At 32.9% G+C, this 25,232-nt stretch overlaps 1 protein-coding gene across 28 annotated transcripts in view; it reads right to left on the bottom strand.

Annotated features, from left to right (window-relative positions):
- Positions 1–25,232, bottom strand: part of SOX5 (SRY-box transcription factor 5) — a 1,030,085-nt gene that overhangs the window by 296,814 nt on the left and 708,039 nt on the right. For all 28 annotated transcript variants that reach the window (XM_077953163.1, XM_077953155.1, XM_028829333.2 and 25 more), the window contains one exon: positions 13,664–13,874. In XM_077953163.1, the coding sequence (XP_077809289.1) occupies positions 13,664–13,874 (211 nt within the window). The remainder of the gene's footprint in view (positions 1–13,663; positions 13,875–25,232) is intronic.

Below are 25,232 nucleotides of genomic sequence, written 5' to 3' on the forward strand. Positions count from 1 at the left end.
CAGAAGAGAACTCTTTTTTTAAAGTCCATACTAAAGGCAATGAACTGTTTCATGTAAAGTAACACTAGGTAAGTTTGGTAATAAGTTATGCCTTTAGGGTCTTGAAATATAAAATTGTGAGCAAAGATTTTCTGAAGAAGTTCAGGGAAAAAGTTCTAGTTGTTTAAATAATGATAAAGTCTAGTTCTCGTAGAAACAAAAATTTCACAAATAAATGCAGTTTCTCACACACAAGGAGCACACTCATCATGGCAAAACAATTTTGGAGGTGTAGGCGTCATGCTCAGAAGGAAGAACACTGACAGATACAGATGCTAAATAAAACCAAGCATATGTGGGATCTGAAAGGGGAACTACACACACACACACACACACACACACACACACACACACACACACGCGTGCGCACATGCGCACACTCAGGCACACAAAAGGAAGGAAAAGAAAAAAGTAAAGTGATGGGTTGGGGGAAATAAACCACGTAAGGGAAAGCTAAAATCTTAGAAACTGAAAATGTGGGCTTCAATTATATGTCTTCAGCTCATATTCACATTTACTGTGGAAACAGAAATATCACAAATCCACAAATCCAACGTTAAAACTGCCCTTTCTGGTTTCACACTGGTCACAAGTTTCAATTTAATCCCTGTCAATTTAGAAAAAAAAAATTTTGGAAAGTGATTGCTCATTTAGGCAACTGCCTAACTACATATTTATTTGGGGAAATGTATATAAACTTCAAAGTCACTACCTGTCTCAGGATTTTTATGACTGTTGAGTTCGTTATTGTTCTTGTTGTTGACTACGTATCCTAAATTTCCAGATATTTGCAGCTCTGAATCCCAAAGTTTCAGTACATAAAAGTATGCTTGGAAAGGAGCATATTTTAACTATATAATATTAAGAACATGTAAAGGAGAATTATATTGAAATATATAATGTTTCTGGTATATCTAAAGTAACAATGTTTCAAGGTAGCCAGAGTGAAATAGTGACAATAACTGGTACAATTCCAAGTTGTTTATAATTTACAAAATACTTTGATATACATCACTTCATTTGTCTCCTTCAATAATCCTCTGATGAAAGTAGGGCAGTTAGCATTGCCAACTGAGGGCAGATAATTATTACATTAATACAATTATTATAGCAAATTAAAGGCAAGTAAATATAATTTTTTACAATGTGAATTATAAGGTAGAAGCTCACTTTTAAGCAAAAAAAAGCCCCTTACTTTAAATTAAAATTTGCATTTCCTGCAAATGATACAAAATTCAAGAACCAAAATAGATAAAATTATACTTCCAAATATTGCTAAATATCTGCAAATTATCCCCTCAAAATTGATCAGAGACTAAACTACATAAATGTTAAATTATAATCACTTAGTAATCAGTGGCAGACTCAGGACTGAAACTCAAACACTGAATACTAACAGTCTAATTACTCTTTTTATATTGTGGATTCATTTGAAAACCAAAGTTATGGATTATCTCCCCAAAAATGTACAAATACATTTATTTTCATCATTTTGCAAACTATTTCCAGGATTTATAAAGCCTCTGAAGAAACTCATGAATCCTGAATCTGGAAACTCTGCCACCTCTGAGGGAAGCTGTTAGACACCTTGGAAGACTCGAAGGAACAGGAAAGGTCTTAACAGGAATATTACATTTCTTTCACCATATCCCCTAAGAAGAACTAGGAAAGGAGAGGTCATAGAGGGAAAGATTCGATAATAAAATTGCCCCAATCTGGAGCCCATCATAAGCAATACAAACTGTATACCAGCTCTATTTACCTAGAAAAGGGTGCTTGTCTCCATTATGTTGAAACACTATTAAAGAACAAGTTATAGCTTTAAATTCTGGAAAATTTTTCAAAAATCAAGCCAATTCACTTCTCACTTTACCTATAGCAATTGAAGAGAATTATTATCTATGGCCACTAATCCATAGAGAATGTTACCATATCTTCTTAGAGAAGTGTGCAATATTAAAGTCATTTAAAAGATTAATGTAAATATAAAATTTTCATTTGTGTAAAAATCACTTCATGTGTGTATTTTAGTTTTATATCTTGGGTATTAAAATACCTTACTTTATGACTTAGGAGAATATTTTAACCTCTAAGTCACAGAAAAAATGGAAAGAAATGATCTTAAAATTCAATAAGGATAGGGATATACATATGAGAAGAAGGTTGGAGAAGATGGAATAAATGAGTCAAACAGGTAAGGAGATAAAAGAAGAGTGTGAGGATATATTGAAAAAGAGAAAGGCAGAAATTGATTAAAAAGACAAATGACACCTAATCAGTTTGTAGGGGAGAGTTAACAAGGCTATAAAATGTCAATTAGTAGGCTGACAGTCATCCATAGTTAAGAGAAACAAACACCTCCAAAGTCCCAAGCCCATTATTACAAAGCGAAGCACAGAGAAATCAAGAACACTTTATTTAGACAATCACATGCTATTATAGAAGACAGAATGTAAATAAACAATAATAATGTGGTAAGAACTATAGAGATGAGTTACATTAGCAGTGTTGACTGACCCGAATTCTGACAAGGTTGTTTGAGGAAATCACTGAGTCTTAAGAAGTGAATAAAAATTCATCAGGTAGATAAGATAGGAAACGACATTTAAGGCAGTGGAATGGCATATGAAACAGCACAGTAATATTAAAAATAGAGAGTGTTGAGAGAACTACATGCGATTTGACAAGACTGCATGACAACATGTACTTTGAAGAGTGGTGGAAAATAAGGTTAAAGGGGAACAATAGGGTAGAGTCAGATCACATATGATTTTGTAGTCAGTGCTAAGGAATTTTTAGCTGATAGTACTTTCGTTCTAATTCAAGTTCCTCCATATAATAACATGAGCAAATCAAAAGTCTTGTTTACTCACTTTTAAGATAAGAACTTATACTAATTTAAGAGCTTTTGAAGATTACATGAAATAGCACACATAATACCTGGCAGGAGAGTTGGACATTTGTTAAGGTCTCTCCTCTCCTTTACCCAAGGCAACAAGAGGGCAAAACTGAAGCAGTAGAAACATTCTTTCCGCAAATATTACACTTCCTTCAAAGGTAAGGAGTTTAACATTGCAGAAAAAACTGACAAATAAATGAACAATTTTATTTGAGTAAGGATAACAATGGAGGCAAATAACAGTTCTTAAAGAGGTAAAAAGGTGAAAATAGCACGTGTATACTACTTCTTAGCAGTTTAGGCTTGGGGACAAGAAGGATAGACTTGTAGACAGAAGGGATGGAAATCAACGAAAAGTGAGTTGTGTTTGCTGTGGCTCTAGCAGGAAGAAACTTAACTATGTGTATAAGCTGAAATGACCATTTCAAAGAGATGCTAAAGGTGACATAGACATGAATATAGAAAGATTAAAATAAGAAGCCAGTTAAAATCTTGTTTCTATAAGGATTCTATTTTAATTGAGATTTCTAAGGTTCTTGTCATCGTAAAAATTATTTTCACCTAAACTGTAATTAGCCTAAAGTCTGAATGAAAATCAAGTTTAAATCAGACTCCTCAATTTAACTGCTGATCTACGTTTACGACCACTCCTGGACACCCGGAAGTTGAGAACACAGAACATTGATGGATACTTATCTACCTTTACTTATTGGCGAAATTAACATAGTTGGTTGCCTTCTGTTTGTTAGAATTTAATGAAATAGTCTTTAAAACTAAGATGGTAACACTATTTCTAAAATATAAAAAAAAAAGCAAAAAAAGAATATCTGAATGTATGATGTAACTGAAAGGGAAAAAGGGAACCTGGACCCATAAATCATGGACTGGATTCTTGCTTTAGAGTTAGCATCAACTGCTGTGTGAGCTCAGTCATATGTATCTCTGTCTTGGTCTTTGTCTTTCTAAAATGAGAATGGAGTCCTAAAATGTATCTATGTTTCACTCAAATTTTTAATTCCTATTATTCCACAATTATTTTGCTCTCAGACATTTTTCTAAAATGAATTTTTTATTAAGGTATCCTCCAAGGCATTATTTTGAGCAGTAAAAACTGAGTTAATCTCCCATTAAGTTTGTGGAAAATTGATCACTATAGAGGCATAAGAAATTTACTGTAGTAGAAAACTGTTAATCACTACTATTATGCAATACTATTAAATATTTCAGATAATATATTATTCAATATTTAAAATTTAGATACACATGTGTGAAAAGATAAAAGTAAATGATTATTTGGTAAAATCTCTCATTGGAAGGAACAGCAGTAAGTATTGGTTAAGGGCATAGATTCTAGTCTAAGGTTGACTTTAGGCTGAAAAGTGACCCTGACTTGGTCACTTTAAAACATATTTAATTATCAGTTGCCTCATCTGGAAACGGAGATAATAGGAATCAGGATATTAAGATCATGTGAACGGTATTCCCTGAAACTGGAATGGCTATGCACAGGAGCCCCGGTTACACGGTTTTCATCAAGACTAAAGGAAGCATTTTACATAAATTACTTAATATTGTAGTTAATACATAATATACACTTAATACATGGTAACAATTTATATATTTATATATAGCAATTTATATGTTTTATGCATTTCCCTTCAATACGTAATTATTTATTCAATGTCTTGATACAGGAATTATAGATTTTATGTGTCATATAATGTCATATTAAATTTCATTATCACTCTTAACTGTTAGGTTTAATAGCTGAAGACCAACTGATAGACCGTAGTTATTACAAAATATAAAGTAACTATGTAACATAGGCCAGATATTTAAAACCATGAATATACTATGCACTTTAGCATTCCAGTCAGTTAAAGTGACACTGGATAAATAAGAATAAATAAGAATCAGAGCTTTTTGTGTAATGACAGGGAAAATTTCTGATAGAAAAAAAAGATGCAAACCAAATATATCAATATATTATTCTCCTATTTATAAGTTGCAAAATATTTTAATTAATCACTTGAAAAATAGGCTGGCTAAAATAAAAGAGAGCTGTCTTTTCTTCAACCCATATGCAAATCTAATTTTCTTTGTAACCATTTCACCTCAGTGGCCTCCTTTTGTATGGCGCACTATTCTTTTCTAACTTCTGAATTTGTGTTAGTTTGCTGTTGGCAGGGGTAAGGTCGGAAATAATACGGACTTTCTATTGAAATCTGCTTCCCCCCCTCGATGAAAGGAAGCAAAGACATGAATATGGCACCCTCATAATGATTTAGCTGGGGCTTAATGAAATTTTCATCACAACCTGCTGTTCATTTTAATGGCCTTTGAAAAACAATGGAAAAAATAGCTTGAGGGAAGAAAAGATTTTTCTGCGGCATATATTTGTGAGCTTAACATTTAGTTACATTCACTCTACCTTTGCTTCCCTCATCGTCACGATGTTGTTCCCATTACAGAGCTATGAAAATATTTGGTAGTTTTTAGAGTATACGTTTTTTAGTTATTTTGTTAAATTTACTCGTAAGTATTTTATTCTTTCTGATACTATGGTGCATCTCACAGCTTTGGAACATTTGTGCTGTACGTCGTGTCATTGTCCTCATGCTCAGATGACGTAAGGTTTTGGTGACTATTCTCAGGTCAAATCATACCCTTTGATTAATGAAGTCATTTAAGTCAATGTAGCTTTCCAGTTGTTGGAAGAGGCGTATACATCTCCATATATATATATAATATACATAATATTATTTATAAATATATTTATATTATATATATTTATATTTATATGTAATATATAACATATATTTATATTTATAATATATATGTTTATATTATATATTATATTAAATATAAATACCCATTCTTCTTTCTTTGTAATTTAAAAAAACAAAATTCTGTCAACATTCTACTATTCTTTTTTATGATACAATTTTTGCTTTGTTACTGTCTCTTTTTTTGATGATTAGATCATTGCCTTACTCAAATACATAAATTACTCCTTGATGCATCTCTCCCATCATCGCAGTTATTAAATAAACATTCTTGTCATAGCAAATTCTCAGTAAAATTGAGTCTATTTATAGTTTTGTATATTCAAAGTACACGTCAAAGAATCTTGTGTATGTAAACATAAATGCATCTTAGTGGTTCTATGTTTATGCTAAAATTACCTTTCTGAAACTAACACTTTTAGATGCTTGCTTTTTGCAATTTATATTCCAATCTTTCATAAATATTACCTCTGTATTTTCTCTTTGTCTTTATTTACCAAATCACTCCTCAGCTCAGCTTTTAACATATTTGTAGAGAGGAAAGTACAAAAGGTACATTGTTGTAGGAAATAAAATAATAAAAACATTCTCATGTTCAGATACAATAGTGACGTTTGTTTGTGTCTACCCTTCCTGCTATGGATGCTCTATTGCTCTATTTCTTCTTTTATACCCAAGTTATTCTTACTTGATATTACCCTTTTCTAATTCCCAGTAGTTTTTTTTTTTTTTTTTTTTTTTTTTTTGAGACGGAGTGTTGCTTTGTTGCCCAGGCTGGAGAGCAGTGGCACGATCTTGGCTTGCTGCAACCTCCACCTCCGTGGTTCAAGCGATTCTCCTACCTCAGCCTCCCAAGCAGCTGGGATTACAGGTGCCCAACACCATGCCCAGCTATATATATATATATATATATATTTTTTTTTTTTTTTGTATTTTTAGTAGAGACAGGATTTTACCACATTGGCCAGGCTGGTCTCAAACTCCTGACCTCAGGTGATCCTGAGCATCACTTGAGCATCAGGTGATCCGCCCACCTCGGCCTCTTAGAGTGCTGGGATCACAGATGTGAGCCACTGCGCCTGGCCCCCAGTACTTCTTAATGTCTCCTGCTAAGAAAAGTAGGTGGGGGAGGTATCTATCTCCTGCACTCTTTTCTCTTGGGACTTACTCACTGGGCTTGGCATGTCATACACTTCCAAATTAAGTGTCTACGTATCCACTTAGAAGTCAATATGATACAGTGGGGGAATACCAAGGCCATATACCAAATTTCCATAGAGAACATCATCTAAAGCTAAACCCCCAAAAGCTACTTTTAAAATACAACACATACTATCACAAAGCTGGTTCTTGGTAGACCTCAGCCCTGAACTCTGAAGGCACCTCAAATGAAAATTAAAAATTAACATGAGAGGGAACCACTTGCTAACTCATTCTATGAAGCCAGCATTACCAACTAAAAACAGATAAAGACATTACATAAAATGTAATGTTGTATCTCATAAACATAGATGTAAAAATCCTTAATAAAATATTAACTGATCAAATCCAACAATATATAAAAATAATTATAAATTATAATCTAGTAGGATTTATTCCAAGTTTGCGAAGTCTGGTTCAACATTTGAAAAGCGTATCACATCAATGGTATAGTGAAAAATAAGCATATATCATATCAATAGATACAGAAGAAACATTTGACAAATTCTAACAAATACTTATAATAAAAACTCTCAGCAAACTAGGAATAGAGTGGGGCCTTCTCAACTTGGTAAAAAAAAAATTACAAAAATCCCACAGCTAACATCATACTTAATGGTGAGAATTAGATGCTTTCCCCCTTATAATCAAGAACAAGGCAAGGATGTCCCCTCTTACTACTCTTACTTACTCAACATTGTACTGGAACTCTTAGCTAATGCAAGAAGACAAAAAAAATAAAATAAAGTTCACATCTTGAAAAGGAATAAATACAATTGTCTTTGTTTGCAGATAACAAGATTGTCTATGTAGAAAATTTCAAGGAATCAGTAAAAACTACTAGAGCTAATAGTGAGTCCTGACAGGCCAAAGGATGCAAGGGCAATATACTACAGTTAATGTCCCATATTTCAGCAACAAACAATTGAAATATAAAATTAAAAAGAATATAATTTATATTTACATTTAAATTTTTCTATCAAAAAAGAAATAGGTATAAATGTAACAAAGAATGTTTAAGATCTATATGTGGAAAACTATGAAACTCAATAGGCATCATTAAAGATCTTCATAAATAGAGAGATATTTTATGTTCATAAATATGATAACTTGGTATTTTTAAGGTGTCAATTATTCCCAACATAATCTACAGGTATAACACGATCTCAATACAATTCAAGTAAGTTATTTTGTGGATATCAACAAATTGATTCTAAAGTCTACAAGAAAAGGTAACAGACTGAGGATACCAACACAATATTGAAGAAAAAGAAGAAAGTTGGAGGGCTGACACTATCCAACTTCAAGACTTATTATCAAGCTATGGTAATCATGACAGGATGATACTGGCAAGAGAACAGACCAACTGATCAATGGAACAAAATACAGAGGGCAGAAATAGATCCACACAAATACGTTCAATTGATCTTTGGCAAGGAAAAAGGCAAGTCAATGAAGAAATAATGGTCTTTTCAACAAATGGTCTTGGAATAATTGGACTTCTATATGCAAAAAAAAAGCAAAAACAAAAACAAACGAACAGAAAAACCGAATGAATGCAGGCACAGAACTACCTTTTACAAAATTTAACTCAAAAGGGATCATAGACCTAAACTGCAAAATGAAAAACTATACAACTTCAAGAGACAAGATAGGAGAAAATCTAAGTTACCCTGGATTACGTGATGATTACTTACAGACATCAAAAGCATAATCCATGGAAAACAATTAATAATTAGATTTTATTAAAATTAAAATGTTTATTCCTCAAAAGACAATGTTAAGACAATGCAAACACAAGCTGCAGACTGGTAGAAATATTTGCAAAACACATTTCTGACAAAGAACTTGTATATAAAATATACTCAGAACTCAAAAAACTCATTGACAAGAAAATGATTCAGTTAATAAATGCACAAAAGATCTAACCGGCCACCTCATCGAAGGCATATAAGCACACAAAAAGATGCTGAACATTGCTTAAAATTAGAGGACTACAAATTAAAACAATGAGAGATACCATTATACACTTATTTGAATGAATAAAATAAATGGACAATATCAAATTCTGATGAGAATGTAGAACAACAGAAACTTAACATTCATTCCTGGTGGGAATGCAAAATCTTACAGCCACTTTGTAAGATAGTCTGGCAGTTTCTCCCAAGGCTACAATATAATGTTCTCAGAAATTCCAGCATTCATATTCCTAGGTATTTCCCCAATTTGGTTGAAAACTTATGTCCACATAAAAAACTGCATGTGAGTATTAATAGAAGCTTTATTCATAATAACCAAAAGCCAGAAGCAACCAATATGTGCTTTGATAGGCAAAAAGTATTTATAAAATAGTGGTATATTCATACAATGGAATATTGTTCACTGATAAAAAGAAATGAGCTATCAAGCTACAAACAGCTGTGGAAGAACCTTAAATTACTGAGTGACAGAGCCAGTCTGAAAAGTCCCCATGCTGTATTATTCTGATTATATGATTTTCTAGGAAAGGGAAAACTATACATAGTAAAAAGATCAGTGATTACTCGGGATTCTGGGGAAGAAAAGAGGGATGAATAGGTGAAACATAGGATAGTTTGGAGTAGTGAAGGCTATTCTACATGATACTGTCAGTGCTAAATAAGTGACAATATGCATTTGTCAATGCATACTGCATTATACATTGCACATTTCTATGCATTTGTACATATAAATGTATAATACAACATAATAAGTGAACCTTAACATAAATAAATTTAAAAATATCATTGAGGAGTATGAGGGACACCAGTAAAGAATACAGAACTAATTTAACTGTATTAAAAATATATGAAACAATTTCACTGAATGGGGTGGGGGAAAAGTAAGTTACCTTAGTAACTTTGGAAATGAATGGAATCTGTAAGACTAAAAGCAAAAGGACCCATACACTGTACCCTAGTTGACAAAGATATTTCCTATGGTAGTAGCAGTTAATTATTCTGATACTCTTCTACATGTATACTAGAAGTAAACAATTATATAAATGAGTGGTGGTTAGTAGGAGCCATATTTCTCACTGTTTGGGTGGAAATGTACAGATCAACAAGACATGAAGCTTCAATAATCCATGCAGAAACAGATTCAAGTTAGAGACATTAGTAAGAACTCACGTTCAGCTTAATATAGACAAACATGGACATATTTATAAATGTATACATATATAGGTTAACATACACACATATATTTTCATTGCTCTGTCCGCTTAGAGGCCCTAAAAGAAATGATACATCAGAAGCAAGGAGTATACCCAGCATTCAGATCTTGCATTCTAATATTCTCCAATAAAAGGAGCCAGAGCTTCTTAGAGATATGGATGGTTCTAGCACTGGAGCAAGAAATATACAAAATAAGCCCCCAGTATCTTAACAGTGTCAGAAAGAAAAGAAGTGCTAAACTAATAATAATCATTATCACAACCACAATGGTGGTACGTAAAAATGACACACAAAATATAACATAATATTCGTGAATCCATACTGATGTAAAAAATGATTGAATGAAATAATAAATGGTAGAGAAGAGATAAATCTCCCATGTAGAAAAATCCAAATAAATTATGTAGACACTCTGGCTCTAGTAACACAACTCCCTATTCCTTAAGTGTGGCTTACACAGAGCTCCTGCCCTCCAAAGAGTATGGTGTAGAAAGGGGACAGAGAGCGAGTTTACAATGGAGAAACTTGCAAAACACTACTTCAGCCAATGAACAAGGTCAACGCCTTAATTTCTTAATTTCTTAATTACGTAGAAAGTATGTAACTGATATGAGATGACAAATATGGTATTTCACTTCTGTGGTCTTTCTCCCAAAACTCCAAATCTCATCTGATTGAGACAAACATCAGACAAATTCCAATAGAGAGATGTCCTGCAATGTATCTGAACAGCACTCCTCAAAACTCTGAAGGTCATTGAAAACAAGGACATTCTGAGAAGCTGTCTACAGCCAAAAAGAGCCTAAGAAGACATGACAGCTAAATATAATGTGTTACCCTTGATGGTATCTTAAAACAGAAAAAGCACACTTGGTAAAAACTAAAGAAGTTTAAATCAACTCTGGACTTTAGTCAATAATAATGTATCAATGTTGGTTCGTTATTTTAACAAATATACCATACTAATGTAAGATGTTAATAAGAGAGGAGACTGTGTATAAGGATGGAATACATGGGAACTCCTACTATCTGCTTAACTTTTCTGTAAATTTAAAACAGTTTTTTAAAAATAAAATGAATGTATGAATTATAATAGTAAATCATGGTCATACTTTAGAATATTTGAAAGTCATTTCTTTTTTTTTTTTTTTTTTGAGACAGAGTCTCGCTCTGTTGCCCAGGCTGGAGTGCAGTGGCCCAGTCTTGGCTCACTGTAACCTCCCCCTCCCAGATTCAAGCTATTGTCCTGCCTTGGCCTCCTGAGTAGCTGGGACTATAGGTGCACACCACCACACCTGGCTAATTTTTGTATTGGGGTTTCACCATGTTGGCCAGGATGGTCTCGAACTCCTGACCTTAGGTGATCCACCTGCCTTGGCCTCCTAAAGTGCTGGGATTATAGGCATGAGCCACCGTTCCCAGTCTTGGCAGTTATTTCTTTTTAAAGTATATTACTTGGCAGAAGATATACTCATACTATAATTCTAAATGAAATAGGAAGCACAATACTTTAAAAGTACAGATACTCTTAGACTTATGATAGGATTATGTCCTTAAACACTTTGTAAGTTGAAATTACCATTAAGTCAAAAATGCATTTAATTCAGCTAACCTATTGAACATCATAATTTAGCCTTGCCTACCTTAAACTTGCCCAGAACACATATGTTGTTACCCCACCATAGGGCAAAAATCATCTGGCAACACAACGTACTGTGGAGTATCATTGTTTACCCTCTTGATTGTGTGGCTGACTGGAAGCTATGGCTCCCTGCCGCTGCCCAGCAATGAGACAGAGTATCCTACTGCATACACGAAAATATCAAAATTCAAAATTTGAAGTGTGGTTTTACTGAATGCGTATTGCTTTTGCCCCATCTTAAAGTTGATAAATCGTAAGTGGATCCATGGTAAGTTGGGGACCATCTGCATAAAGCTAATCATAAAAAATTAGCAGAATACATAAAAATAAACACTAAAAAATACATCCTAAGGATAGGAATCCTATTAACCTCATATTAACATTATGAGGAAGTAAATAAAAATCACCTGAAGCTATGACTTCATGCAAAAATTTACGATGTAATCAAGTCTATTAAAATATCAAAAATATCAAAAAAATCAGATAAGATATCCCATTTTGCATGTCTCTAACTTCCTACATCTTTCAAAGAGGAGGAAAATTTTTTTTTTAAGTTTAGCATATTTCACAAGTATTCTAAACTGAGTTGCTGAAGCAGTATAAAAATAATTAAACATTATTGCTATTTCACACAGGAATAGCTACGACTTCAGGTGATTTTAATTTTCTTCCTTATAATGTTTTACTTTTAAAAAATAATTATTACAAAACTGTATTACTTTTAATATAAGGAAACAATCCACCATTTTAAAAACATAAGGTTGTCTGGATCCCCCTCAACACTCCATTTTTATCTCCATGAGAATGGGAGGACATGTAACAAAATATCCAAAATCTTTGGCTGACAAGAATATCTTTAAAATTCTTTCCAATTCTCAGATAATGAGAACTGCATAAATTTTAACCAAAATCCAGATCCCAGCTATGCATTTGGTAGGGAACCAGAATATTTAATTGTCACATGACTGCCACATACACAGGTTAACATAATTTTGTGTCAGGTATCCTCATAATTTACCAGTGTCCTAACAGACTAGCAATGAGCCCAACTTATTGTTACACAGTATACATGCAGTGTATTTTTGTTATAAAGTGTGTCTGCACATCATTGTTTGTTTTAAATGTCCATCTGATTGAAACAGGAGGCATGTTCTTGTGTGCAATATGGTACTCATGCTTAGGATGGACAGAGGTTTCAATAGGCGTTAGTAAGCATGTGTAACATAAAGGATGATTGTCAATTATGCACAAGTTTGTACAATTTGCAACAGTTATCTTATTGGCTTGTTTGCTTTAATTTTAAGATTAGTCCATTTGCATATTACCTGAAGGCTCCTATCAGGAACTATTGAAGAGATTTAGAGGATAAAATCTTAAAAGAAAGACTTTCTGGAAGTTGAACAAATAGGAACTTAAGCATTTCTAAAAGTTAAAGTATCTCTAATATGTAAATACATAATAGTCCTAACCATATTAATTTGTGACTATACAGGAAACAGGTAGGATAAGATTATTAATGTATAAAGGTTATGAAATGTAGTGAAATTCTACATTAATCTACAAGGGGAAAAAAATGGAGAGAAACAAACTAGACTGCAGATATTTGACAAGTAGGTTACTATTCCCGGCTCTGCTGCCACATTCTATTCTTGAATCATTTTCACTCAACTAATTTACTCATATGTGAAAATAACATCACAACATAAATTAATGATTTAAAAAATTGAGATAGACAGGCCTAAGTGTTTCTGAAAAAAATATACCAACCATCTTCATAGCCATAAGTTTCCATTTTGTCCAACTTAACTTTAAGAGTATAAATCAAAAAACAAATCAAGAAGCTAAAATCAAAGTATTAAAATCAGGACACAGCACCAACTTTGTTTTCTTTTCCAGCCTTTACCTTCCGGCTCGTTTTTGATGAGCTCTTCCATTTTCCTCTGCTTCAAGGTGTCAACAACATCAGCTAAACTGCCCTTGCGCCGTTCAGGAGTTCCCAGGGCCGTACTAGACAAGGACTCGCCACTCTGTCGCCCACCTTCTTCTGCCTTCTGAGGTGAGGTAGATGAGTTGTGTGGGGCAAATGAAGACATAACTTTATTGCCATCAACTTCCTGAAAGAGAAAGCAAAAGGACAAATAATTGTTTAAAATTCAGAAACTTAAAAAAAAAATTGGTTATATGGCTTATTCAGCTGAAAGATTGAAAAGTGAAATGTCACGCTGCAAGAGGCAGAAAAACAAAGAAACTTCAAAAAAGAATAAATTAAGTTTGCATGGTAGGACTAGAGTAAGTCAAAGATCTGTTCAAAGGAGAAATCAAAATTTGGAGATTCTCTCCTTTAAACTGAGTATAAATGACAATATAGTCTTATATGAAGCCTATATTATTAGATTTGTTTATTTCCTGCTTTTGTTTGAGAGTCTCAGATTTTCCTATGGGTATTAAATGTAGTGATCATTTGTGTTAAACTTCCTGACTTTGTAATATTTAAACAAATATCATTACACACAATTTATTTTCATTTTCAGTAGCTGCCTCTTCTTGATAAATACTCTAATTAAAGTTTTAATTTTCTACCTCCCTCTCCTACTTTTAAGAAAGCATCCATCACATGGGTTATTTGACATCAGACAAGAATATTCCAAGTTCAATTTTGCCAATGCTGAAGACATTTTCAATTTCATTTGTTATATGAAGCACAGTTTCTGTCAATACTCTTTGCTATTTTGTATTTTAATCCTCATTTGCCCTATAAAATAAGGTCTGTTGCAGTGTTTGCTTCTTCATGATCACGTGAGTATGCGAATGAAAATAATTTATTGTACGGTTCTAAAATGTAAATATCTTTTTATAGTCTATTGTCATCATTTTCTCACATATTCTAGCACAACTCTGGTAATTTGTATAATATTTGGGGAATATTTTGTATAAAAGATACTAAGCTGATGTTTTAGAAATTATCAGGAGGAGTGATAATTAAATGATAAAGAAAAATTAATTTTCCTAAAGATTTTCCTTGTATAGTCTCTTACTTCCATAATCCTTTACCTTCCACAAAACAGACATCTTAAACATAAAGCTGTATCCTAAGATCTTTGAGTCTCACCCTATTTCTTAATTCTGCAACAGAAATATTTCTTAATTCTGCAACATTAAAAGTTTGCATTAAAATATATTTGAATGTGTGCTTATTTAATATTCAGGATATTAGTTTATACCTGTTTGCACATTTCTTCTCTACCTATTTAAGACACATTAATACAATCTGTTGACTTCCAAAAAGTAACAAATCACACTGATTGATACGCAATGATTTTAAGGTTAATGCAATATTTTTGACTAGCTTAAAAATATGCTAACATACTTGGTTAAAAAACCATCAGTGTAATTTAAAAAAATAGATTAAAAATAGAGATGTCAACACAAACATAATCTGTTAATATGATTTGTTTTTTTTTTTTTTTTTTTTTTTGCTGTTAGCAGATATTAGTGAGTACAGGGACAACAGGCTATGCTACAAACATCAGTTTGTTGCATGTGGCTGAGGCATTTGGGGAAGGCAAAAAAAATGCGCAACAGAATCTTCCAAATTATAATTCTAAATCTCAAATGGCTTTCATTTCTCACAAACATTACAGAATATGCCTCTGACTAGCACTATGCCTTGAGTGAATATTTTATGGACAAAGTAGCTTATAACACACTTGGATTTAGAAATCAATGTACAAAATGTAACAATTACAAGCTCCTACAGGTTAAGTGAAAGTACACTTCTGGCACTATTAAAACCTACATATATATACAAACACATAAACACACACATACACATACACACCCCTAAAAAGAGCAATCACAAATTCATTCAGTAAATTAATAGGAATGTTTTTATGAATGGCCCATAACACACATTAGCTTAGTTTCATGTGCAAACCAGAATATTGCAAAACATCTGTACTAATTTTCCACAGATCTTTCTTCTCATTTCTTTCCAGGACCAAAAGCAGAAACATCCCAATGTTAGCTTCACTTTGAACCTTTCTCTATCTGTACTCTGCTTTCACATTATATGATGACAAACAATAATTGGGGAGCTGACCTTTAATTGTCATAATTGAACATTACAATGAAATCAAGTCTATTAAAATATCAAAAATGTCAAAAAATATCCAGATAAGGTATCCCATTTTGCATACCTCTAACTTTCTACACCTTTCAAAGAAGAAAAAAATGTATGTTTTAAAGTTTAGTATATTTCACAAGTATTCTAAGCTCAGTTGCTGCAGCGGTATAAAAATAAATTAATTAAACATTATTGCTATTTCACACAGGAATATTTATCTTATCAGTATTTCACCTGCCTGATTACATTTCAGCCTCTGGCACTGTTAATCTCCTTAACAGTTTTATGTAGTTAACAGCTGTTTGAGCCTGGGACTCCATTGTTCATTTGCATGGTGAATAGCTTGTTAAGGAGTGGTAGCACAGTCTACAGTCAAGGAAATCCTATCTTTTTCAGAGCTCCTTCCCTGGGATTGCATTTGTCATACGTGAAGTAATGATTCCATGTTTCACTTCATTTTGCTGGCAGGTGAAATCAAGAGAACCAGCTAACATAGGCATAAGTGGTCCAGACCAGCAATATCTATTTAATCAAGTTTTGTGAATTCTAAGGGCATACCAGTACTTCGCAAACAAGTTCCCAGAACTGTGATATACGACCTCTAAAGTCTAATCATAAAAGAGGTTTCTCAATGTTCAGAATAAAGTTGATAATCTTCCTTTGTTATTTTTGAACAAGGTTTGCTTAATCTTACCCCTTTTGTTATCTTTGCAACCAATAGAAAAAGAGTCTGCCTAACATATGTATTCTCATTAAAATATCTTTTTAAAACTGAATTCTTGTTAATTCATTTTAAAGACAGAATATTGCTATGAAGACGTTGAAAGAAATATTATTTCCACCTTAATATTTAAACTCTAATTTACATGATGAGATAATTAAGAAGAATTAACTCATTTTATAAAAGAAGAGATTATATGAAATAACCAGATGCATGTGTTTCTTTTATTATTCAAATGACATTTCATCCTTGACTTCTGGCCTTAAGAAACATATTATTATGCTTACTTCTTGGCCTTATAAACTGAAATTAAGCTCATGCTTAGAAACATTACATTAATATTCCAATCTATCAGACAGTAATTGATAAGAATGACAGCAAATATGTATTGAATACTTTGTGTTAGGCACGGCTTAAAGTGCTTTACATGTATTAACTCAATTCTCATGGCAAGCCTAATTATAATTTCCATTTCATAGCTGGATAAACTGAGGCGGAGAGACTGAAGCACAGTATATGCTGAAAGTCACATGACTGCCAAAAGGTAGCGTGAAAAATCAGCCCCAACCTATTGGGCTCCAGAGCTCTCATGGACAAAGCCCTTATGGACAAAGTAGCTTATAGCATACTTGGATTCAGAAATCAATGTTATTATACCTCTTTCTTTTTTTTTTTTTTTTTTTTGTTTTTTTGAGACGGAGTCTCGCTCTGTCGCCCAGGCTGGAGTGCAGTGGCGCGATCTCGGCTCACTGCAAGCTCCGCCTCCTGGGTTTACGCCATTCTCCTGCCTCAGCCTCCTGAGTAGCTGGGACTACAGGCGCCCGCCACCGCGCCCGGCTAATTTTTTGTATTTTTAGTAGAGACGGGGTTTCACCGTGGTCTCGATCTCCTGACCTTGTGATCCGCCCGCCTCGGCCTCCCAAAGTGCTGGGATTACAGGTGTGAGCCACCGCGCCCGGCCTATACCTCTTTCATCTATGTTTGTATCTATCAATGTTATGGGTGAACAAGACATTTGTCTTTTTAATAAGTATGAAAATGAGAGGTTTCCACTGCAATATGTTCAAGCCCTAAAGAAAACAAATGAGCTATATGTGTTTAAATTAATTAAATCAACCACATTCTAGACTTATAAAGCTCTGCCCATCCAAATATCCACTGGTTTATATCATATTTTTTAAAATAAATTTTAATGTTTAAAGAATTATTTAAACCAAATATATAGATTTATATCTCTACATGACTAATCAGAGTAATGGTACTCAGTAGTCTGTTTTTGTAACTATCTTTATAAAATTTGTGAGCATCTCCAGCATTCTTTCCAGTAAAATTAAGTTTTGAATTTAGAAAAAAGCTAGTACAGAAGATCTGGACTATCATCAATTAGATTCTCATGAATGCATGTCCAGTAATTTGGGTACTGTACAGAGATAGCATAAGATGAACTACAGATACACAGAGAGGATGCTTTGGTGCTCAATAAGTTTTGATACAGTCATGTTCCTCTTCCAGCAGCGGGTCGTGATTTATAAAATATTACCAGGATTGCTGGGCATGGTAGCTCACACCTGTAATCCCAGCACTTTGGGAGACCAAGGTGGGCAGATCACAAGGTCAAGAGATCGAGACCACCCTGGCCAACATGGTGAAACCCCATCTCTACTATAAATACAAAAATTAGCTGGGCATGGTGGCACATGCCTGTAATCCCAGCTACTCTGGACACTGAGGCAGGGGAATCGCTGGAACCCACAAGGCGGAGATTGCAGAGAGCCAAGATCGCGCCACTGCACTCCAGCCTGGCAATAGAGCTAGACTCCGTTTACCCAAAAAAAAAAAAAAAAAAAGAAGAAGAAGAAGAAATCACCAGGACTAGGTAAAACAAAACTTCAAAAAATATCTTAAAAGCTATAATATTTGACTGTTCCTTAAATTCCATCAAAAGAGTATAAAAATATACCTTATTTCAAATGTTGAAACTAAATTTCCTACTTGTAATCTCTTCTGCCAAATTAGGAGTTACCAAATTGAATTTAGTTATAGAAAAAATGTAACCATTGTCTAAAGAGCTCTTCCAATTATTTTTCGAGTTATCTTGATTAAAATAATTTTTCATAAAATGTCTGCATGAAACCCTAAACCACACTTACTCCTTTGGGACTACTGATCCCTTGAAGATAGCTATAAATGCTATTTTAAACACATATGCACATGCATAAACACACACTCATGTGATTGCACACATAATTTCATAAAGTTTTACAGAGTTAACTTTATATGTTCATAGTTCCAGTTATGAACCTCCTCCAGGAAATTCGCTATTAACTCTTATGAACCATGGATTCCAGGTTAAGGAATGTATACCTGACCTAAATGTATACCTTCCCAGAAAAATAATATAAGCTCATCAATATAGACAATTAGGTGGTTTTAAAAAACCAGTTGCCTGCAAAAAAACAAGAAACAAAAAAAAAAACCTTATCAAGATTAAAGTGTATCTTTTATCAAGATAAATGTTTATCTTTTATCAAGATAAAAGTTTATTCATCTTTTATCAAGATGTTTATCTTTTATCGAGATAAAAGTTTATTTCAGGTATATATGTTAATATCTTAAAATTTTACTGCTCCAAAGATAAGCATTTGGAAAGAGATACATATTTTAGTTATTCTTTAAAGAGTAATAAATACGGCAATGACTGTTTTCTTATTCAGTAATCATCTTGTGATAATACGCACAGAAATCTGAAATGCAAGACAGAATTGCTGACTTTTACAAATGAATTCTGCAATTTTGACAGCAAGTTTGATCAGCTCAATTTTCCAATATTAATATTCCTAAAAATGAGTTGTAAATATAAAAGAGATACATTGAGGCAAAACCAAGTTTGCAAAACTCAATAGAGAACACTAAGAAATTTTCTCTGGTTAAGATGATCAAAGTCAGTACTCTGGGAGCAAGATATTGTCGGTTCCCAATAACTACAGAATAAAAGTCAGCACTTACAGACAGACCTCTGAAGAGTGTTTGTTATAATAATGATTATGGATGAAGTCATCCAATTTAAAACCTTTCCTTAATTTTTGTCTGAAAAATAGCTAATTGTACTTAGGTCCAGTAGTTCAAAAAGTGAAAAATAACAGAAGTACTTTTGTTTGGCCTATTTCAGTAGGTCACCTAGAGAGACAGCTTATCACAACTGGTCATCCCTATATATTTGAAAAAGCCACTGATAATACCTTTGTAAAACTTCCAGATCAGCACTTATAACATCAGGAATCCTTAGTGCCTAAACAACTACAGGGTACACTACTTACGATTATAGATTTTAGATAAGTGGGCCTCGAATCTATCTTGGGATGGGGTCAGGAAGCTACATATGCGCATTTTTTAAAGTTCTCTAAAGAAGTGTGATGATCAGTGGCTAGGCTGGTATGCACTGGCCTAATCTAGACCGCTTACAAGCAAGTTAACAGCCAAGTCAGTTTTTAAGGAATGTTTATATTTTATATATTCAATATTATTATATGATTGAAATTCTCTGAAAATTAGTATTCTGAATCCTTAGAAACATTTATTCACCACAATATTAAAAATGGGTAGAAATTCTAAAATACTTAAATAGGCATCTGCATCCTTTTTTCTCTATGATCTAAGGAAAGCTCTAATTTCCTGAACTAATGAGTTCTAATTTTTTCTAACTTTCAAAGAACATTGGAGAAACTTTACAAATTAATTTGTGTCTTTAATGCAGACGTCGCACACTCTTGGGGTAGACGGAATATTCTAGACAGTAATGGTCCTCATCCAGTTCAGGCAAAAAGATTATCATTTTATAAAAATGGCCCCATTACACTTCAAAAATATAATCCAGCCCGTATTTCAAACATTTCTTATGTATTTTGGGACAGTGCAAACAGAAGTGAGAACTCTTTAATGTTTTTTTCAAAGCCTAAAAATATAGACTCTTTTAAAGATTGCTATTCAACAGGATGGAAATTCAGCAGAAGTCTAACTTGGTTTTGCATTTCTTTGCCAAGCATTGAGATGAAATGTTAGTTTAGGCTTATGTTTAATTACTAATTAGGAAACTAAATAAATATTTAAAAGTGTGTTCTTCAAAAATTGCATTCAAATGGTACTAAACAACAATAAAGAATGATAGCATAGTGACAGGTGATTTTTATAAACATGATTCACAAACGGTGGTCCTCAAAATAATATCATTGGCATCACCAGGGAACACTTTAAACACTTTTCTCAGGCCTCACCCCAGACTTCCTGAATCAGATGTTCAGGAGGTGGAGCCCAACCAAATCTGAGTTAACAAGCCTTCCATGTGAGACTAAAGTTTGAGAACTACTGTCATAGAAAAAACTGTTAAGAGCTAAGGAGAGAAGGAGAGGCAGAGAAGGGGAGAATTATTAAAAGCTGCAGTGGGGAAGAAAGACATCATTAAAGTAATGGGACAGGAATTTGAGAAGAGTGAGAAAAGGTAAAATATATTCCAGGGAGGAAAAGAAGGGTAGTGGGGATGGAGGAGAGTCAGCAAACATGCAAAAATTATACATATATATGTATATAAATATATATATAAATATAAAAACACATATTGTAGAAGAATGACTTTTAATTTTTTAATAGTCATTTTGGCATTTGTTGAAACAGGCTTATGTTTCCTGATGTCCTACTAACTATATAGATAAGGAAATCTAAGATTTGTGTCAAAATTGAATTGGGAAAATAGATTATTTTTAGAAATGCACCAACATTTAGTTTAAATTTATTAATAATTAGATCTCATTTATAATATAAAAATATTATATTTTGTTTTATAAATCACTATCATATTTACCATCTAATTTAATTCTGGTGAATGAAACTGAAAGTTAAGGGCAAATTTTGTGATTATCAATAAGAGATGCTATGAATAGGATAAACAGTTTTAAAAATATCTTTACTTTTATGTAGACGCTACATGGGCAAAAGTGTCTAACGTGTTTTTTTTTTCCCCCCAAATGTTCCTTCAGGGTATTTGAAAATATTCCTTCAGAATCACATTTGCTAATAATCTCAGAAATGCTGCATTCAAGAATAAAATGTATGTTTTCATGTGCTCTCAAAACCTCTTAATAAGCAAAAGTGGCATTTAGAAAATTGCTAATACATTAACTAATAGAACCTGTAAAAACAAAGAACATTTTGTGCTGTGACAGCCTCATTATCTTCCTGCAGATGACTTGTGCATTATGTCTTACTTATGTTTAAACATCTAGCAAATACACTTTAAGACATTTGATGATCTCTTCCCTGAGCGAAGACCAACCACAAGATGTGTCTAAACAAAAGTGAGACTACAAATCAAAACATTTCCTTTTAACATCTGTAATAAATTTAACATTTATTGTAAGTAGCCACTGATTAGATATAATTTTTCTGTCACTCTCCTAAATCTCTAGAACCTTTTTATTGTCGTTTTTAGTAAACTTGACTAAATATTCACTCTCTGCGTCTGAAGGAATAAATAAGATACAAGGAATTTCTCAAATGTTCATCTGTATTCTGTACCAAAATTTGTAATAGAGTTGTGTAAATATAGGAAATTGAGGAAATGACTTATTTTTATTCCACATAGCAATAAATGCAGTTTTTTACACAGAGCATTCACTCAGTAAAGAAGCTAAATGTTTGCTAGCACTGCTTATAACTGGAAACTGACTATGTCTTCAGTAATGAATACAATAGATTGTGGTCCCCCCATGCAGTAAAATAAAATGGTACCAAAGCAGTATAAAGCAGTTGTTAAGAAACTGGAGGCAGAAGTCAGGATATTTGGGTCAAGGACAGGCTCTGTTATTTATAATCTGTATTATACAGTTATATATAATTCTATAATCTAGGGCAAACTGTCTAAACTCTCTACATCTGTTTCCTCATCTAGAAAATGGGATAAGTGAAAATTAATACATATGTATATAATTGATCTCCAAAATTGAACGGTAATGAAAAATAAACATTTTAAAAAGGAAATATTACTTCATTCACTCTATTTTCTCTTTCAATTATGTAACAAAATGTTTTGAACGCTAACTTGCAGGGCAGCATAAAGATGGGTTAAGCACACAGAATTTGAAGCCAAATAGCTTTGGTTCAAATCCTGGCTCCATCATTCACTAGCTGTGTGACCTTGTACAAATCATACAATTCAATCCTTGTATGCCTTAATTTTCTCATCTGCAAAATGGGGATAATATTAGCATTTAATACCTCACTGGGTTGTTAGAGGATTATAAGTTAAAATGTAATGAGTTATATGAGCTAGGGTATTACGTAAGTTAATAACATGTGTTATGAGCTATAAAATTCATAAAATGGCAATAGATATTACAAGAGTTATATGAGTGTTTGTTAAAATAAATGTGCTTCCAGGCATATTAACCTATAAAGATGAATAAAACATAGAATATACAAAAATGAATAAAGCAAAAAATAGACCCTTTACCAGAAAAGTGAAGAAAAAAGATATTAGGAGGAGAAAAGCCCTTTCTTTCACCCACCCTGCCAAAAATAGAATATGCACATACAAGCAGTTTTTAGAGTTATTTCTGCCAAAATCAAACTGTATCAAAGGAAACATTTTTTTAAATAATTTAAAATGTATTTAATGTGGTCCATTTTAAAAGATAACCTAATACAAACTTTTCTTTTGTTTATAAGGGAATAAAAGGTATTCCACAAAATGCCATACAGCATTAGTAGGCTTTTACCTCTGTTTCATACTCAGTTTTCAAATTTCACAGTTTCATGGTTCTCTTGAAAGTGATAACTCAGGGAAAAGATCAAAGAAAAGATGTTCAATTACTACTCATTATTAAATAAAACTTTTAAAAGTGAAAGTTTGAAAAAAATGAAGAGGAATGAATTGTTTGTCATAAATACATGACACCAATTACTTTTTATGTCATATTTCAACTTTTTCTGTTTCTGAGATGTGCACATCAAGCTTTTTCTTTCTTTCTGAGGACATCAGCAGCACTAGATTGCCTGGCAAATAAATCCTTAGATTCCTTTACAGGAAAAATATGAAACAACAATAGTAATATGAGGAAGGGTATTATCAAGTACAAATTCTCCATTTTTGCTAGCTTCTCTCTGCTATGCTCCCGCAACATCTTGAAACACAGTCTTCAGGGAATTTCTCTGAGAATTATAAAAGAAAAAGTCTGTAAAACATATGCCTTCTCACTATATGAGGCTAATTTCATAGCCTAAAGTCAATCCGCTCTGTTATGCCACCACACTAGTCTTCCCCTTAAAAAAGTGCTAAAGACCTATTTTTCTATACTAATTAAGACTCTCAATAGCGAACTATGTTTAGGGCAAAAGAAGCTTTTTTTTTTTTTGTGAAAGAAACATTTAACATGAACTGACATTAGGCAGTGAGTTGAGAAATAAGAATCACAAATTTCAGTTATCAGTCTAAAAGTAATGGTAAGGTATTAAACAGTCCACGGTCTCTTACAAAATTTCTCAACTAGCCAAATTATTTATTCACACTATAAAGCAGAACTTCCTGAACCCACTTTAGCGGGCCCATAAGGACCATCCCACAGCACACACAATCACTGAGATACTGGCATTCTTAATGTAAAATATTAGGTTCTCTGCAAAGATTATTTTCATGTAGTTTACATGAGCAATGCTTACATATAGATTTAGTCAATCTTATAGTTTTAAAGGATATAAAAGGTACCTTTGATGAGATACACAAAATCTATTTATTTACCAATGTTTCAATAAAATTATAGCTACCAATTTTGGAGTTCTTAAAGGCACTGTTGCAAACGTTCTATGGACTTTAAAAAAATAATTCTAGGAGAAATTCCCTGAAGAATGTTATTGCTGTTTAACATATGATGAAATTAAAGTTCTAAAAGTAATTTACCCCAAATAATAGTAAGAAATGGTAAATTGGAGAATTAAACCTAAGATCCAATTCTAAACTCCTTGCTGTGGTCATCATTAAGCTTCCTCAACTGATTCAGGTGCTGCAAGAAATGCCAAAGGTATACGAAAATAAAGCTGGTTTTCTCTCTCTTCAAATAGTTTAAAATTAAATTTTAGAGGCATTGAAATGCACCTGAAACAATTAGTAATCATAACAACTATAATAAGTACTAATTTTTAGAGTAGCAAATTATACATGCAAAAGATGTTTAGAGAAGAGAGAATGCTGGAAATCAAAGAAAAATGGAAAACTTCTTATCACAGTACTAATCACACTCTTTTGGGATTGTTCATTTAATTTTCTTTCTATACCATGAAGGCAGGGAACATGTCTGATTACTCACACACACACTATGCCGTTATTAATGTTCCATTAATACATATTGAGTTAATTATTAATTTATTAAATCTTCATGTATAGAGAGTCTTTTAGTTTAAGCCTAGAAGAAATAAGTGAAGAGGAAAAGATACAGAGCATTCCCGGAGGCACCACCCAGGAAATTTTACAGTGCATATACACACACGCTACAGGGAAGGAAGTGGCTTAACCAAAAGAAATGAAGAATAATAAATAGAAGACTAACATAGGAGAGTCATTTCATGAAGGGTCATGAAAGTCAA

The sequence above is a fragment of the Macaca mulatta genome, chromosome 11 (genome assembly GCF_049350105.2).
Source record: "Macaca mulatta isolate MMU2019108-1 chromosome 11, T2T-MMU8v2.0, whole genome shotgun sequence".
In the NCBI taxonomy this organism is placed as follows: domain Eukaryota; kingdom Metazoa; phylum Chordata; class Mammalia; order Primates; family Cercopithecidae; genus Macaca; species Macaca mulatta.